The sequence below is a fragment of the Pteropus vampyrus genome, unplaced genomic scaffold, assembly GCF_000151845.1.
Source record: "Pteropus vampyrus isolate Shadow unplaced genomic scaffold, Pvam_2.0 Scaffold326, whole genome shotgun sequence".
In the NCBI taxonomy this organism is placed as follows: Eukaryota; Metazoa; Chordata; class Mammalia; order Chiroptera; family Pteropodidae; genus Pteropus; species Pteropus vampyrus.
The window spans coordinates 1,826,468-1,845,648 of NW_011889107.1; the positions used below are offsets into that span (position 1 = coordinate 1,826,468).

Below are 19,181 nucleotides of genomic sequence, written 5' to 3' on the forward strand. Positions count from 1 at the left end.
AGACCCTCCACCAGCAAAAAGGTTACAACTCGCTTTACTGAGATACTTTATTACAGTGGCCTGGAACCGAACCTGTAACATCTCCCAAGAATGCCTGTACTCGCTTACTTTGGTGGCCTGGAACCGAACCCGCAACTATCTCCGAGATACGCCTATACTCTTTTTAAACTCAAGTTGCTAGCAGGACAGTCTCTTGAACACAACAGCTGTTATCAATAGAAAAGAATCCCTAAACTCTCTTTGCTACCTTTAGGATTTTGTGGTCACAGTGCGGGGAGAAGCTCATGTCCCCTGTAGAACAAGGCTGGGTATTCGTTTGCTTGCCTGGTGACTGGGAGCCCAGGATACTAAAACTAGGACTATTGATATCTAGCCTCTAAGGAACTTGGGCCTCTGCATGACGAGGTTCCTGGACAGCCAGCCAAACAGCCTAGGCGGACACTTATAACATGCAGGGTTTCTAAGCTAGTCCTCAAACATGAACTGCCTCCTAGGTTAATGTATTCTGTGCTTCATATCCAAAAAGTCCGCACCCTGACTGTGACTGTGCTGAGGCAGAAGAGGAGCTCCCCTTCCATTTTCATCTAGGTCTCAGTTTCCAGAACTTAACTGTGACGACGTCGCCTCCATTTCAACTCCAACTTCTCACCATTATAAATCAAAGTCAGCCCTGTCAACTAGATCTTGGTAGTGACAGGGATAAAATACTGATACCCTCCTTAGCCAAGAAACAGAGGCCGACTTCTCTCTTCAAAGCTCTTGAAATGGGTTCAAAATATTTATTTTCCACTGATATCTCCCTTCCCACTTTATAAAAAATCATCAATCACTAGAGTCCAGACATAACTTGAAAAGGCTCCTGGGTGATGAGAAGGTACAGAAGACTGAGACCACCCCCAGAACCAACTTGTAGGAGGTTAGTGAGCAGGGAGACACTGGCATTTCCTAGCTCTCACCTGTGATTGTTCTGCCTCCAGTCATCCTTGACTGCAGCTGCTGCAAGTGAATTTGGTCTTTATGCCAGACAAAAAGGAAACTCTTTAAATACCCCATTCAGAAGCCAAAATACCTCTTGCCAAAAGCTGTGAGAGGAGGTAAAGAACTTCTCCTATGCTGCCAACTATAGTCTCTTGTTTATGAACCAGGCAGTTATCTAGAAAACACCATCAAGTGGAGGCCCCTAGGTCTGTGTTGTGAGGACAAGGCATGACTGTTCTCAAATCACTAGAATGGAAGGAGGCATAGCTAAGTTCTTCGACATTCTGAAGACTCATTTGGTCAATGGAGGTCAAGCTAGCAAGGGAATGATTATGCTTGGTTTTAAGAGATGGGTGAAGAGAAAATGATATTTTAATGGGCAGGAACTTTCAACTCATAGCTTTAGTGGGGTAGAAGTCAGATCTCAACTACCTTCTGCTTTCAAATAGTCTTTACATGCTTCCCCGAAGAACTAGAGAAATTTCCAAGCATCTCTGAGAAGTCAAGGGCCTTAGATCCATAACTCAATATTTCTGGCTAGTTCTTTTCCCTAGTAGGTGAACATCACTCCAAGTGCTAGAACAATCTCTGAATGACTAGATCAGTCCAGAATGGGAGACCTGCTCAGCTTTAGCAGTGGCCTCCCCAACCAGAGGGCTTGCTCTTAGAGTGTGTTCCAAAGTGGAGACTGACAAACACTACCTGAAAACGAGCAGTATCACCTCCTAGGGCCATCACTACAGCTATGTACAGCCAGCCCCAGACTGGAAAAAAGTATATTCACTTCAGTAGCAAGACTGAACTGCTGCCTCCTTCAGAAATGGTGAATTTTGGCGAGTAGGCGCTTTTAAAGGACTTAAGGAGGTGCCAGCCAATTTGGAGCCTGGGAAAAATTCACGTCTACAGAGAATTAAAAGTGCTATCTTAGAATTTCAGGCCAGCTTTCAGCAATCTCAACCTTTCAAAGGCCAGGCAGCAGCTGTCCCGAATAGGATGCCAATCAATGGCTTGAACACCTACAAAGAGCTGAATCCAGGCAGCAAGGAGCTGTTTCAGCTCGACACACTTTAAAAAGAGATGGATCCTAGCATTTTGAGTCAGGCCAGGATGGAACAAGGAGCTGTCTGAGGCCCTGAGAGAACCAAACACTGAGGACTCTGGAGGGTAGGACAGGACATGACCCTTCTCTCCAGCCAGTTGGTTCAGCAGGCAGCCCACAGAGAACAAGCAAGAGTTAGCGCAAGGAGCATGAGCAAGGCCTGATTTTGTCAGATCTCACTACCTTGTTTTTAAAGGGGTCTTCTGAAACAAATTCCAACAAGGAGAGCACGTGTGTTGTACCATGTGTTTTGAAGAAAGAGAAGTGGTCTGAATTCTCGTTGTAGTGACTTCTCAGAGAGGAGGGAAGCACCACCCTAAGAGGAGGAACTGAGCCCAGGGGCACAAACCTGCAATGTTTCAAAGGTGATGCGCAGCCGGGGACGACCGTGGCAGCCTGCCGCTGTAAACATCCGACTGAAAGCTCCTCTGAACACCTTACAGCTTCCAGTCAAGGATGTTTACAGTAGCAAAGACTGCCCAGAAAGAACGGAGACGCAGTGAGGCTCCCTGCTCTAGTAAGGAAGTGACAGAGGGGCTTGCTAACCCAAAGGCCCCCAGGCAGGGTCCGGATTACAAATGTCCTTTAAGGTGCCTATTTTTCCTATACTTTCTGACTGGTTATTAATGAGACGGCATGGGAGTCACTGAATGACTCTGTTTCTAAGGATAATATACTATGAAATAATTCATTAAAAACACTTAAAATTTTATTAAAGCGAGCAGCTTTGCTCCTGTGAGACTGCCACTATTCCTCAAGTGTCTCTACTACACCTAGTTAGCCACGCAATCTGTGTGCCTGAAACAATGAGTTATACAGGATAGGGGTCTATTACAATGGCAATTAAGAGCTTTATGCACCCATGGTGATGACAAAATAATCAGTGTGACTTTTGGAGAGGGGCCCACAGAAGGGAGGGAAGGGCAGACATTCATGTTCCTTCTTATGATTGTGCAGAAAACAATTTATGTGGTGGTTCTCAAATTTGGTTGCACACTGAAAGCATCTGGGGAGCTTTAAAGTGCTGATGTCTGGGCCTCTCCCTCACAGGTTCTTATTCATCTGGTGTGGGGGTCGAGCCTGGGCACTGGTTATTTTTTAAAACCTAACGGGTGATTCTAATGTGTAACCAGAGCACTATATAGAGAACCACAACTGAGTAAGAGAAAAACAAAGTCCACTAACAACAATAACAATGTGCACATAGGCTGTTTCTTGTAAATCTAAAATCTGTCACTTGCTGAGAATGTTCTCCATCCCAGATTAAGAACTCTGATAGACTCCCTAGGAGACATTGAAATGAGCTTCCCCCTCACTGTTTATAACTGAAATCTTTAATTTTCATTTTGTCTATTTTCACTGAAATACTACCTCAGCGGCACTGAGTTAAAAGTATCCATAAATGAGTAACAGAAGGAGATGTTAAGGATGGATCTGGTCTACAGAAGGAGAAGCAAAAGGAACAGCAAATGACTTGTGTTGAGAGACAAAGAGGAGCATTATTTGACACCTATATGCAAGGTGTTCTTCAGTTAGCAGAAGCAAGAATGCCTTCCCAGCTCACCTGACGCTTTGGAGGTTTCAGTTCATCTCTTGGAACAATATCGATGAGAAAGTCAAACTGATCAAATTTTGTAATTGCCATGGCGATATCATTCCTCTGTAACAAAGAAAAGTTAGGTGAAAAATTAGCCTGGGGAGAAACTAGTTCACCTGGCTTTATACCCTCTAAGTTACAAGATGATGACTTCTCAGCCAAACCTAATAGCCATGGACAAGTCTATAGCTAAAATAAGCACAGCCGAACTCTAATAAACTTCAAATGATCAGACTTGCTGTACAGACATTGACAAAATTGACAAAAAAAGAGCTACCTGTAGCTCATGTTCCACAAACCATATGTTCAAGCCTCCAACTACTTCTACCATTGCTGGATCTTGCCCCAAGGTCCTCCCCACAACTGTTAAATTATCATCCAGCTAAATCTGTACAAATCTAGGAATCTGAATTGGCAGGTTTCTGGTCATTCTGTAGTTAGCTAGGTTTGGCTACCGTTTGCTATTATAACCTTTTTAAGGCTCAAAATAATATTTTACCTCTTTAGTTAAGCAGTTATAATCTATTTTGAATCTTCTAGCTAAAATCTCATTCGATAACTTTTTGCAATATATCCTAGTCATTGATCTATATCTTAGCTCCCACAAGGCTATAATTTTTATTTTGGAATTCAAAATTGCAATGTTAAATCCATGGTTTAAATCTTGTTTAATGTGATATGAATACAAAAAGTCTGAAGTTCCTAGAATAGAAGTAGGGTGGGCAGTTGACTAATGATACTGAAACCAAGGCCTGCTCTGGAAGGGTTCTAAGAGTGACAGTGACACTCCCTTTCTTTAAAAAAAATAAAAGGACTTTTTAAAAACTAAAAACCAACATACTATGCATACTTAAGATATAGGTACTTCACTGTATAAAAATTTCAAAGAAAAAGAAAATAACAGGAAAAAAAAGAGTGAATTCTAATGAATGAAATGCATGTTCAAATATTTAGGGAATAGTGAACTTTGAAATTGATTTAAAAATAGATAACTTGATGAACAGAGGAACAGATAAATATGGGGAAAAAACAAGTAAAATGTTAATGACAGGATCCAGGTGGTAGGTATATAGGTGTTCACTATAAACTTTGCTTATATTTGATTTTTTCTGAAAAAATGTTGGAGGGGGGTCAACCCATTAACAGAAGTCCTTAGCAACCTCTATATATCTTATCTTAAAAGAAGGTGACTCATCAGACAAAATAGGAGGGGACAGAACTTTTGTTTTTTCCTTCCCTTGTCTGTGATGGCCCCAAGCCACCGAAATGCAAAACTATAGTCTACCCTTCTTGCCAACCACGAGGTTGATAATAAACCCATCCTATTAAAGCAAGGAACATTGTAAGGCTGCCAGGACTCATTTAAGATTAGTATGATATAGTATCACATTCTTGATGATGTCACCTACTCGAGCTATCTAAATGATTCATCTAAGGATGGAATGAGTAGGAAAAAAAGAAGAAATAATAATCACCTCCAAATGTACTCCAAAGTGTTCTTTAGTATTTTAGAAACATACACTTAAATTGGTCTTTTTAATGCAAATATTTTACTCAATTATTACTCATATTCAGTAAAATACAGAAATCTTAAGTATACAGCTTGATGAATTTTAATAAATATATACCCAGGAAGTTATCACCCAGAAAAGAATACAAGCAGCTTCCTTCCATCCCTTTCCAGTCAATTACCACCACCCCCCACCTCCCCCGGGCAATGTAAGGCAACCACAACTCTTATTTCTATCACCATAGATGGTGACAGTATATGGTATCATGTGTTATGTAATTTTTTTCTCTGGTTTCTTTTGCTTAACATAATATTTTTGAGATTCATCCATGTTATTGTGTGGATCAATAGGTTTTTTTTCTTTTTACTGTTTAGCAATCCATTTTATAAATATATCAATTTTTTTGTATATTCCTATCTTAATGGATACTTGAGTTGTTTCCAGGTTTTGGCTATTATAAATAAGGTTGATATGAACATTCTTATACAAGAATGTCCACAGTCTACGGCCATGCCACCCTTAATGTGCCCGATCTCGTTTTATCTCAGAAGCTAAGCAGGGTTGGGCCTGGTTAGTAGCTGGATAGGAGACCACCTAGGAAAACCAGGTGCTACAGGCATTTAAAAAAAAAAAAAGAATCTCCACACTTTTGGTTGTATGACGAGGATTGGAATGGAAGAGTGAGGATATGTTTAACTTTACTAGAAAGTGCCATATAGTCTTCCAAGTCAGTGCACCACTTTATGTTCTGACCAGCAGTATATGAGTTTCAGTTGCTCCATTTCCTTGCCAACGATTGGTACTGTCAGTTTTTTTCCCTTCAGTTTTAGCCATTCTACTGGGTGTAAACCACGATCTCATTGTCGTTTTATTTATTTACTTTTTAATGAAACGCTTCACAAATTTGCGTGTCATCCATGCGAAGGGCCATACTAATCTTCTCTGTATCGTTCCAATTTTAGCATATGTGCTAATGAAGCGAGCTCTCATTGTTTTAATTTGTATTTCCTAGATGACAAATGATGTTATGTACCTTTTCATATGCGTATTGGTCATTTGGACATATTCTTTTTTGCATATTCACGTATTTTGTCCATTTTATTTTTTAATCTGAATTGATCTTGAAGTAGCTTTAATTGGATCTCTCTAGATCATCGAGGCAGCATAAAGTAAGTTCTCCTTCAGTGAAAGTCTAGCTGCACTAGAATGTAGGCTTCCCAGAGTTGGGGAACGGGGGGGGGGGGGGGGGGGGGGCGGGGGGGGAAGAGGGAAGATTTTTGTCTGTTTTGCGTATTAATCCCCAGGGCCTAAAATAGTACTTGGCATACTGTGAGTGTTCAATAAATATTTGTAGAATACATAAATAAATCCATGTTCTTTCAATTTTGGAGGTAAAGGGACACAAGAGGAAAAAACATAATTAACTTTCTTGGCTTTGTTGTTAAAGTACTACCCTGTCTTAAATCTGTCATACCCTCCTCTTCTGGGAAACCTTTCCTCCAAGAGCTGTGGCCTGGCTGTTCAGGGGAGGGCCTCTACAGTCAGTGACCAAGGGGTCTTCATACAATGTAAATATTGATTTGCTGGATTCAAATAAAAACAAACAAACAAAAAAAAATGGGGAAAGGAGTCCCAGGAAAGCAGACAAGGAACAAAAAAGCTAATGAGGTTAGTGAGACTGAGTCCTCCTGGGACTGTCCTTTCCTGGAATCTCTCAAGGCTTCTAACCAGAAATTGTTTATCTATCTGAGAATATATAAATATCACCATAGCTTCTGATTATAGTGAGGGCTCACCAACTGAAGAGTTCAGTCACTGAGCTGTGAAAACCACAGAAGAATTGGAAAATAAGATTCTTGGTGGGGAAAATATTAGCATGGCTATTAGGTATGCCTACCTCCCAACAGTAGAGGAAGAAGCCAATTATACACATTGGCCTGACAGAGGCCTAAGGAAGAATAATCTCTGGTCCAAAGACATGCAAGAGAAGCACACTAAGGCAACTGCGTGTCCAATTTTCCCAACATGAGTCTACAACATTACCTGTAGAGTCCGGCGCTTATTATCCTCTGTGTGGATCCAGGCTCGAAGAGTCAACTCTGTGATAAAAATCTGGGCTGCCTTGGCAAAGAGCACAGGGGCTTCTGCACTGATCATCTGCAACAGACGTAGGCCCTCCCTGTCAGTCACCAGCAAGTCACTCAAGCCAGTCAGTTTGTTCCTGTCCTGCCATTGGACTATGGGGCAAGGATTGGAAAATAAGTATGTGGTAGCCTCAGGAAATTCCAAGGTAAAATAAATCCATGAGTAAGGACAAAGCAGGTAGCAGACAGAAGGAAAGAGAAAGAAAGAATACTTAACTGTATAGCACCTATCATGTACTTTCTTACTCTCATAATAGCCTTTCAGAGAAACTATGGTTTAGGAAAGATAAAGTGCTTTGCCCATGGCCATAAAGCCAGTAAGTAGTACAGGGTTTAGGTCCTAATCCAAGAAGAGACAAAGTGGGGAATAAGTTTGAGAACCAATGGATTTAGGTAAAAATCTCAGGCTGCCCATCCTTTTGGGCATTATTTTTTATATACTGCAAAAGAGGATAACCTTCCAGTGTTGCTGTGGGAATCCAATGAGATGATATATGTAAAAGCACCTTGCACAGGGCCTGGCACATAGTAAGTGCTCCAGTAATGTAAGCTCTTGGTCAAACAAGGCTCTGAATCCTTAGTTAGGTGGTCTTCACAGAATAGAGCCATGGGAAGGGCTCTGCAGTTAAGGAAGCAGGAGATGAAAACTGGGATTTTGGTTTTCCTATGCTAGGTCTGTCACTTTTAACCTCTTTTCTTTATTTCCATACCTATATAAAATGAAACTAATAATTTTTATCCTACTAAATCTCACAAGGTTACTATAAGGAAGAAGTAAGCTAATGGAAGGGAAAACTGCTGTGAACTGTTAGCTTTCTATACAAATACAAAAGACTATTAATTTTGAGTGGTTAAGGAGAGAGAGTTGCTCATTTCCTCAGTTATAGTGGGAGGTGAACCCCTAGAAATACAGAAATAGCCATCGTCAAGTAAATTCTCTCTCAAGTATAATTCATGTAAAACAACTCACAGATGCAATATCATTATCAAATATTTCTTAGAGTTCAGATCAACAAACTAGAGATTGTAAAAAGATGTTAAAAAGATGGCACTGTCCTGTTGATTTGATGACACATGTTTACAATACATGGTGAAAAGAACTGGGTGCCTGAAAAGCACTCAGCATCTTTTCAAAATCTAGAAAGAAGATAGCCCTAATTTTCAGAGAAGCATCATATAATATAACAATTAAAACTGTTCAATTTCAGCTCACTTAATAATTTTACCAGGAACTAAATAAAGCAATAATATTTTCATTTTTGTTTAAACTTTGAGCCCTAGAGAAATGAGCAATAATTTACCATTTTATTTTCAATATAAATAATAAAAATGAATGTGAATTCACCTTCACATCTTCATCCAGTTTCATAATCTTCTTAATACGAGCCAGTGGGAGTTCCTGTACTCGGAAATCTTTCTGAAATGAGTAATAAAAGGTGGGGACAATCAATAGGGTACGACAGGCAGCACAACACAAATTGGCTTAGTCCCTCCTTCCAGAAAATATGGCAGAAAAGAAGGTGCAGCAAAATTCTTCTTAACTCATGCAGAGCTTCAAACATTTAAAAGATTTCAAGATAAACTTATGATGGCTTCTCACCATACCCTCCAGAAAAATAGCTCCAAACGATACCAGATTCTTTGCCAACACAAGACAGAGGTGCATTATGAGTGTCTTTTTCTTTTCAAGAAAGTTTACCAGTATGCAATATGCACATTAAAACAAGATTTTTGCCTCGGGGCAGTCTTCTAAGTTGTCAGTTCTTTCTTCTATTCAGAGACTACAAGGGCAAGTGCCAGCAGCACCTGACCGCAGTGACCCACAGTTCTCTTCAGCCAATGTGATACTGGCTATTTCTGACCTTTGCACTAACCTGCCACCAGAAACTGGGGAGAAACTCCTTTCTCACCACAGTAAAAAAGGGCTTGTCTCCAAAATTTGGTTGGGGGTGGGGCAGGAAGCATATGAAAGAAGGTCAAGTGTGAATTTATCAGCTGGCTTTTTGGAATAATCCTGGCACATTTTTTCTTAACTAACAAGACTGGGATGAGGGAAAACCACATCCTTTTACTGTGAATAGGATTTAGGAAAGTGCTTTTAACCAGCACTACTCAACTATTTGTGATTAAGCCCTTTTTTTGTTTGTTTTATTTTGATACCACTGGTATTTAAACACATGGCCAATGATGGATGCAATTCTAGAAATAAAAATCAATTCTGGGTTTCAGAGCTGCAATGAAGAGAAAGGTACAAAGGCAGAGATTAGCTAAAATCAGCAAAATCCCTGCTGGGACTAGGTGTCAAATGATTGATTCTATAAGTGGTCTGAAATGTGACTCACCAAACCCAATATGCTCACCTGGGAATTTGCATCATCACATTATGGAAAGAACAGCTGTTATTTGAAATTTCACATAATTAACATATAAGTGAACTTTCTTTTCCAAGACCAACAGAAAACCTTGACTCTATGTCAAAGAAGGCAGTGGGGGCATTTTGGAAAAACATAAACGGCTTATCCAAAAACCATTTTATGATTACGAAAGAAAGAGTATTAGGATAAAATGTACACCAAGACATCTAATTTCCCCATGCAAACCCAACAAGCTGCTTGGCTACCACTCACCTCTACAAACTTCCAACCCTAATTTTTCATGTTTTCCTTTTTCAAATTAGGCATCAATATTTTCTATGAAGCCTCTACTAAAACTAACCCGGGAGTAGCAGAGGTTTAGAAGTCCAGTTTATTAAAGTTTCACCAAAAGGAGACAGTGGGACACATTCTTTCTATTCTTATTATTCTCCTCTTTCATTTACTCAACATGCAACTCAACTAATATGATACCTACTACTATGTAAAAGATGCAAATAAATTCTTATCTTTGAACAATGTTGTTTGTTAGAGACTGTCATATCAAAACATTATAATATCCTATCCTATATTAGAATGGGGGTGCAGAATCCCACAGAGACAAAGAAGGAAATTACCAGCTGGCATTGGGGGTTGGAGTGAGCAAGAGAAGTCGACATTGTTCAAAAGAGGGGCTGACATCTGAATTGTGTTTAAGGGATGGTAGAAATTTCCTTGTGGAAAAAGTATGAGAATGTTATTCAGAGGGAACAGCATGTGCAGAAGCACAGACACAGAAAACACGGCCTATTCAAGTTTTAGATGTATGACCTTAGTACAGAAGGAAACAACAGGAAAGGGAATGCTGGATTGGGGCCAGACCTTAAAGGGATTTAAAAAAAAAGTTTCACCACAGAAATCGATCACTGATCTTCCTTCTTGTGTGGTGTATCACAGAAAATGATGATGCTAAACAGAAATGCCAAAGACAATGCTGGGGATGATGATTCCTCTGGAAGGCCTCCCAGGATAATACACACAGCACAAGATTATGACCACAAGATTTAGCTCTCTTGCAAGTATGCTCTCATTTAACTTGGCTATTGAATATAATTTCCATAAGATTGTTCCAAGGTTACTTAATCAAAGCCCAAAAGCTGATAAAAAGATCTCCTTCCCCAACTTGAAAGGGTAAAATACCACTTTTAGACTTTCTATGAAACTATCATTTAACCAAAAGCAACAAGAAAGGATAAAGAGATTACATCATTCCCACCTTGGAGAGGTGTAAAATTCACAAAAAGCCCTGCTCTAAGCCCTACTCAAGCATTTTCTTTCATGACAAACTTTCTCATGATCCCCAAACCTTGAGATCTCAAGGGGCAGTGTGTGAAAAGGGGATCTTCAGATGTGTGTGTGGTTCATTACTGCTGACAACAGCCCAGTTTTCTATACTCTCATCCTAGCTTTCCAGTCACATGGAAAGGGTTATGTATGATAGGCTTACTGGAGAGGGGAGCCCTTTCACTATCAGTAGGTTGAGGTCCACTAAACTGACTCTCAATTCAATGCTCCCTTTGTTATTGGCAACCATGCAACTGATGTGAGTAACATCTAACTACCCAAGCAGAAGAGCAACTGAGACATACTGACTTTTTCTTTCTACTCTTGGGAGTGATATCAGGAAGGTGGAAGAACAGAATTCTCTCTGAGAACATTCCTGTGCTCCTGACCACAACCAAAGAACTACATTACAATGTTGCTATCTGAAACTGCTGAGTTTCAAAAAGTCTGAATTCACTCAATGAGAGTTAAGAGCCAAAGATAAGTCAATGGGGCCTCAGGCTGCGCTAAAGAACATCCAGAGTTTCAAATAATGATGAGAAATCTTTTCTAGGCCCTACCCAGTCAGGGATTCCCGCAAAGTCAAGATTCTAATCCTCTCAAAAGCAGTGATTCTCAACCCTGGTTACATGGTAGAATCGCTTAAGGAGCCTTTGAAAAATAAGATGCCTGGCTCTACCCCAGATTAACTGACTTAGGAACTCCTACCATCACTTTTGAAAACTCCCCTGATAACTGTGATCCACAGTGAGGGTTAAGGACCACTGCTTTAAATCCTTAATACTCAAAGTGAGGTCCTTATACCAACAATGGCACTGCCTAGGAACTCAAAAGAAATGTAGAATTTCAGGCTCTGCTCCAAACCTACTATATCGAAATCTGAATTTAAACAAGATCCTCGTGTGGTTCATTAGACAACAAAGTCTGAGAAGCACTGCTCTGTAGGAAGGGCTCAAAGAACACAGGACCTGCTTTATAACAGTCCACCAACCTTCACCTCCAAGTTCTTGTTTAAATGGTTATCTGATTTGACTGTAATATTAGAAATGCCATCGCCTTAATCTGGAGACACTGAAGAATGAAAAGATGTAACTGGCAATTAAAAGAAAGTGATTTAGGAATTAAATTACAGCTAATTGAAGGCTGAATGGGATGGAGGGAGTAAATTAGGCGAGGATTAGATTTTTCTTTTCAAGATGCAGCACTGTTGCCTCCCTACTTGCCCCCCAAAAGACAAACTTAGCTTTTTCTTGCCCACTTTCAAAGAGGCCTAGAGGGGTAAAATTCAATGTCAAAAAGTCTGTTAATTATTGTTCTCAGAGCTCTACTGAGCAGGAAAATGGTATTTTTACACAATCATCTTGGTGTACAAACATTTTGGTATGGTTTTTAACCAACTTCGATTCCAGCTGAATAACATCTAGATTTATGGACAATTACAGAGCTCTTAAGAGTGAGGAGAGCATGATGGCCAAACTGAGATGAAAGATAAATGCTTTTCCAGAACTCAGACCAAAATGACTGGGGTCAGTATTTCCAATACATCATGAAATATATCACACCTAGCCAACTTCAATTACTTGTTTTTGGAACAATCCGTGTCCCAGCCTTAGAGACCACTACACTTTGTGAATATTCTCATAAGTTTTATTTATGTTTGGATAGTTTGAACATATGGAGTTTTTAAAAACCTGTTAGAAATGTTGAGATGTCAAACTAAGAGGTTCAGACATATCTGAACAAGTCTGGTTACAAGTACTGTTGAGTTCTAGAAAGGCACAGACTAACTACTAAAATTTTTGGCCAAGTTACACAGGCAGAGGTGCAGTCAGAGAAGCAGATGCCTTCATGTGCCATAGGGAGAAGGGAAAATAAGAGTCTCATAAAGGGAAAGATCACTCTGACTTTATTGGACTGCATTCTCATTCAAACGTGGCACTGATATTGCTTCGCGCTAAATCTAGAGCAGAGCAGTCTAATTCATTCACATATTTATTGTGTACCTATTATACGCCAAATGTTCTTCTAAGCATCTGCTATAAGATACCATAGTAGCATTCTAGGAGTCTTTTTCAAAGGTACATGGGAAGAAAATCGTAGTTAGCCATCAATAGAAAAATGATTAAAGACAACTTTCCTCCTTGCTCTTCTTTCTTCTTATTCATAACACTTGAACTAGATCTGAATCCCTCAAAGTAACCTCTGATGGACTAGCTGCCCAGGTACAAAAAGTTGGTCAACAACATAATGTGCTTTCAAATTTAAAAATTAAATCAAGTAAGGAAAAAAATCAAAGCCCACACTCATGTTCACTGCAGCATGATTCACCATAGCCAAGAAATAAAAGCAACTCAAATGCCCACTAGCAGATGAATGGATAAACAAAATGTACATATATATACATATATATACATATATACATATATGGAGAATATTCAGCCTTAAGAAGGAAAGAAATCCAGTCACATGCTACAACATGGATGAAACTTGAAGACATTACGCTAAGGGAAGCCAGTCACAAAAAGACAAATAGTGTATGGATGCACTTATATGAAGTACTTAAGAGTGGTGAAATTCATAGAAACAGAAAGTAGAATGGTGGCTGCCAGGGGATGGAGAAGGGGAAAGGGCAGTTGTTTTCTAATGAGTATGGAGTTTCAGTTCTGAAAGATGAAAAAGTCCTGGAGATCTGTTCCACAGCAATGTGCATATATTTAACACTACTGAACTACATATTTTAAAATGGTTAAGATGGTAAGGTTTATTTATTTTTTTACCACAAGTTTTTAAAAAATCAAAGCCCAACGAAGTACAGAAAAGTGGTGAGCCTGAACCCCTAGAGTTTCTCTTGCCACTTGCCTGATTCTGGATTTGTTTGTGTGCTCAAGCTTGAGCGCAGACTTGGGGTGCTGGCCTAGCCCCACCACACACCCCAGGAGAGCACTAGTTCTACACCAGGCTGACCCCAGCACTAAAACCTGATTATATTAACCGCGAGAGTATCCCCTCAAAATGAACAAAAGACACCACTTTTGACTTTATAATTTCATTTTTTCCTACTTTCTCTTTTATATCTGAGACAGTATAGATAACTACCACCTCTTAATTACAGAAGAGAACTGATGACTTTTCAGTGGAAATCCAAACTGCTGAAAATCCCCCATATAAACAAACACAACCCACAGGTACATCCAGAATATGAATTAGTTTTTTACCCCAGAAGTCAGTGGACATCAATCACAATGAGAAGTTATTTTATTTATTCACTACTTGTTTATAGTCTGTCTCCCCCACCAGAATATACGTTCTATGAGTACAATGATCTTGTCTGTCAGGTTCACTGCTGGGTCCACAGTATCTTGTATCGCCAGCTGGAGGTGCATAATAAGTATTTGTTGATTGAATAAATAAACTATATGTCAGAGGTTAAAAGCCACTAACTAAAAAACTGCAACATTATTTCTACATTAGGAAGGAATCCAGTGTCTGCTCTGCCAGGATGCTAATACCTTCAAGGCAGGAGTGACACATCTAACCTAAAGAGCTCTTTCAGTATTTGCTAAAATGACACCAAATGGAACATACATTAAGGACCTAACATTACACTCTGAAAATATTCCAATTCTAACATGTCTCACCTTCTGTTACCATTGTTATACCCATTAATCTTACCCTCAACCCCTACTACCCACATAGTAACCTCCAGCCACTCTGAACTTCTTGCTGTTCCTCTACACATAAGGAACATCCATGTCCTTACAAACCTCCATGCCCTTCTCTCTGCCCAAGATATATTCTCCCCCTCCTTTTCCCACCTGGTGAATGATTACTCATATTTCAACACTCAACAAAATGTCCTCTTTTCTTACAGCCTCCCTAACTCAAACAGGGAGGAACTAGCATTGTCTTCTGTGCTCCCATAGCACTTTTACTGCTTCATATTCTTCACTGTGCCTGACTCAGTAAGTATTTAATACATACTTGTTAAATAAATGACTCGTTATAATTATTAGATTATACACTCAACAGCCAGGGTTATATTTGATTCTTTTAAGTCGGTGGCTCTCAACAGGGGATGATTTTGACTGTAGCCCCCAGCAGACATGTGCCAATGTCTAGAGACATTTTTGGTTTTCACGACTGGCAAGAGGTGGGAGTGCTACTGGCATCTAGTGAGTAGAGGCCAAGGATGCTGCTAAACATCCTATAAAGCACAGAACAGCCCCCACAACAAAGAATTACCTGGCCCAAAATGTCAGTAATGCTGCTGTTGAGAAACCCTAATCTAAAAATATCATGTAAAACCTGGAAAGAGTGATGGCTTATAATAGATTTGTTGTTGAATAAATTGCTCAGTAGTTTTCTCCGGGTTCTAGAAATTTGGCAGGGCCACTAAATCAGGCCTAAGAAATGAGCTCAAGCTACTGAAGAAAAGTGAGAGCTCTGCTCTTCTGCATTCTCTAAAGATATGCCTCACATTAAACTAACTTCAAGTCAAAATATCCACTACACACTCATATGCCTAAGGAAAAGTTACTAAAATATGAAAAAAAATCCTTATAGTTACCTCACCTAAGGTAAATTATATTTTCATTTCCTCATCCCAAGGTCAGGAATGGATTAAGCCTTTGTAAATGTGCTTGAGATTAAACATGTTTTAGTCTTCTGGTTATTCATCTCATGGCTTTTTATATTGGTTAAAAACTTCATTCTTTCTTACCACTGTTAAATTCCGGATTTCTTCCATGACACGAGGCCAGAAGGACTGTAGGCTTTGCTGAGCATCACTGCTGCTAGTACCACCAAATCCTCCTTCTGTGGACATTTTGACAACTGAAAACAAACACGTACATGAGACACATAAAAATAATAATAAAGTCAGACTTTCTGTCCAGGTTATTTATATCTTTCCTTGTGGATATTTTCACTAATTCATCAACTTTTCAGTCTGAGAAGGTATATAATTATGCTAAAGAGGTTTTTAATGCAGACTTAAATCTTAGCAAAAACATATAGGGGAAAGTTTTTGCTTCTATTCAGTTTATACCTCAGAGAATATCAAGGAGCTCCAACTAGAAAATCTAAAATTGCTAGAAATCCAATCTGAAATCCTAATGTAAATCAAGGGCTTTTAATGTCTCATCTTGGGGGTGAAGGCACTTGGTTGCCCTAACCCAGTTCATAAATTTTCACTATCATTCCTCCAATATTTTTTTCAAGTTCTATGTGGCTTCTCACACTCCATGCCATAGGCTGCAACAGATATAGTAAGGGTCCCCAGTGATTAAAACTTCGCAGAAATGTAAACCCAAAGTCATAAAATGAATCAAGTTTGTTCCTTTGTTCTAGATACTGTGGCCCCATTTCTTTGGGACTACTGATGATTATTCCTTCTAATCTCAAGATAATCTGCCTCAAAGGAAACAAAAGCACTAAAGCCTAGGCCAGTAATTGAGGGGGTGGCACAAAGTTTCTGAACTGAACCGACCACCAAGTTTGTTCCTTACCTAAACCTTATTGTCAGTGCATAGCCGGACAAAGCACACCATCAACTGGAAGCTCTAAAGATAGTTGAAAAACAATGGGGAATTAAATTTAGGATAGAGAGGAGAGGGTCAGAACTTGCATTTGGTCAACTACTTTGTGATGTGGGAGGGAAGATAAGTGAGAACCCCCACATCAGCTATAACTGTAAATATCGTAATGTCTTAAAAGATTTACAGGGAGGAAAGTAAAAATCTCCAGATGGCTTAAATGCTTATCTGGCAAATACTTAACTGCAAGAAACAGTTTAATTAAACACACACAAAAAATTAGAAACTTAGTGATATCCTAAGAATTTCTATTCTGGGAAATTATTTGAAAAGGTTTAACATGCCAGTGACAGGATGCTGGCAGGAGCTATGTAAGTCATTAAGAACTATTTCTGAAGGGCTGAAACAAAAGCACCAAAGCCAAGTGTCACATGACCAAATGCGTTACTTCCCAGGCTCCATGTGGATACATGCTGGGCTGATCACTCTCCATCAGCAGAGTGGAATGAAGGCTGATAAATCTAGGTGTAGACTGTGAGGATGTTTGATTCACTCAAATGTCTGCCTGGGATTGTCCTAGAGTCTCCAATATTTTTTTTTTCCTGTTTCCTTCTAAAGGAAATGATGAAAGGAAAGAAATGGGAAGAAAACAAGAGTACAATCTTCAAAGCAAATTTCGCTCTGGTGTAATGACATTAGTGGGTGGTGATGTAATGGGAAAAGGTTTGGAGCCAATTTCTGGTGCTGGAGGCCTACAAGAAGCTCTATACATCAACAGGAACTCTAAGTACTAGGAAGCAATATGATCTTGGCGTTTCTGGAGGTAATTAAAGTGAAGAGTGTTGAATCAGAGTTGGAAATGACTAGATAAAATCCTGAGTCCTAAATAACCAAGAATGGTCCTCAACTCAGCTCCTATTACATTTTTACTTATTACCCATATGTGCATGGCCTAGACACTATTCTCTTAGATGTATTGAGAATAAAGAAATCAAGGTAATCTAGAGACGTTTATTTTTATTAATAGATTCTTATGAGTTACCTATGACAATGAAGGTGCGGCTTTAACCTTTTAAAATGGGGCAAATAAAAATATCTTTCTAGAAATTAAAATAATTATCAAAACAAATTAAAATAAGAATCTAACCTTTTATTATATGGATTCACTGACAGGACTCATCTTAGCAAAATCTGCCCTGCGAACTGCTACAGTCAAAGGAGGAAGATGCACAATTGCCAATGTGGTATCTTTGTATACTTGCTACTTGCTACTGATGAGTAGGTGTAGTTTGGGTGTAAAGGTCTGTGAGATTTAGAAAGTTGGTAACAATTTTTGATTGTCCTCTGATCTCTTCCCACAAACATTACAAAGGCAAACAATTCAAGAAGCACTTTCTACACTGTCTGTGCACAGTCTGCTTTTAAATTTTGCACTGTCCCAACTAAGGATGTGTTGGCACAATCAGTTCCCAAACATGCGTGCAGTCAATAGATCATGAATGCATCTTTGGGTGGCTCAGAACCACACACTGTTGGAGTAGGGGTTGGGTGCAAAACAGAAGTTAACAAATATTTCTGGAACTTGAAAATGAACTAAAAGCTAAGTTTTTAACTTGAGAGGCCCATCTGAATTAGATAATCACAAATGGATAATGGCAAAAAATACATCAATAATGTCCTTTATATTTTATTGCATCACAGAAATTTAGAGCTGAAAAATAGACATTAAGAGCCAACCAAGCCCACTCCCTCTAAAAGATACTCACAGCTCTACTTCAACCTCTGCCCAGCCTCCTTAATCCCACCCTAAGTGGTCATTTAGCTTAAATATGAGCTCCTTCCTCTCCAGTTCTGGGAAACTGGCTTACTGGTAAGGCATTCTTTTCCATCTTTGGACAGCTCTGACTGTTCTTTACATTAAGTTGAATTTACAAAGTTCTGTGTGAGCTTTGGATTTAGAGTTAATAGCTTTTATAATTTTTCCATCCAGAAACCTTTTTCTAAATTCCTGACCAAAAAAACAAAGATACTCTCCTAACCAGGGACAGACCATCCTCTCAGGAAGAAAAGAGAAAAAGATTTGGAGCATGTTGTCTAGCATCTTTGCACAGAATTATTAGTAGCTATTCCTTTAATACTTCTTGGAAGAATTGTTACTGTAAAGTCCTAGAAAAAGTGAGTACTTTGATTCAAAAGGCTTTCCTTAAAGTCAATCGTCTTTACACGGGGCTTTAAAAATCAGACCAAATCTCAAGCAACAGATTTTACAAAAACGAATTGGTGTGCTCAATATTTTCTAAGGCACAACTTAACATTAAAAAAAAAAAAAAACCTAATAATAATCACAAACAAATTTTGCTCACCAAACACCTCAACAAATTAAAAAATATAAAGCAACCCTAGTTAATCTTATCACTTCTTATTTTAATAATTAATACATAAATTGCGACTAAATTAATTTTGCTACAGAAGTAACCTGTTTATAACATCTACAACTCATGGAAAATATGCTAGGTTCATTTTCTAGAATGATGAGAGAAGGTATTTAAAAGAAAAAAAGAGATTTATATTTTAGAACCCTTTTTATTTCACATTAAATTGCTATCTCTATCAAAGAATAAAG

At 39.0% G+C, this 19,181-nt stretch overlaps 1 protein-coding gene, 1 non-coding gene and 1 pseudogene across 15 annotated transcripts in view; 1 reads left to right on the top strand and 2 right to left on the bottom strand.

Annotated features, from left to right (window-relative positions):
- NFYC (nuclear transcription factor Y subunit gamma) overlaps nucleotides 1-19,181 on the bottom strand; it is a 61,172-nt gene that overhangs the window by 12,971 nt on the left and 29,020 nt on the right. For 11 of the 14 annotated variants that reach the window (XM_023521964.1, XM_011377958.2, XM_011377951.2 and 8 more), the window contains 4 exons: nucleotides 15,745-15,857; nucleotides 8,675-8,746; nucleotides 7,229-7,342; nucleotides 3,642-3,737 (listed from right to left, as the gene is read on the bottom strand). In XM_023521964.1, the coding sequence (XP_023377732.1) occupies nucleotides 3,642-3,737; nucleotides 7,229-7,342; nucleotides 8,675-8,746; nucleotides 15,745-15,849 (387 nt within the window). In that variant the 5' untranslated portion in view covers nucleotides 15,850-15,857. Of the gene's footprint in view, nucleotides 1-3,641; nucleotides 3,738-7,228; nucleotides 7,423-8,674; nucleotides 8,747-15,744; nucleotides 15,864-16,531; nucleotides 16,586-19,181 lie in introns of those variants that run through there. The other 3 variants (XM_023521960.1, XM_023521963.1, XM_023521962.1) reach the window with 3 other exon arrangements.
- Nucleotides 5,686-5,804, top strand: LOC111730664 (annotated as a pseudogene).
- On the bottom strand, nucleotides 6,066-6,171 carry LOC111730671. Its single transcript, XR_002776779.1, has one exon. It is a non-coding gene; the product is annotated as a U6 spliceosomal RNA (small nuclear RNA).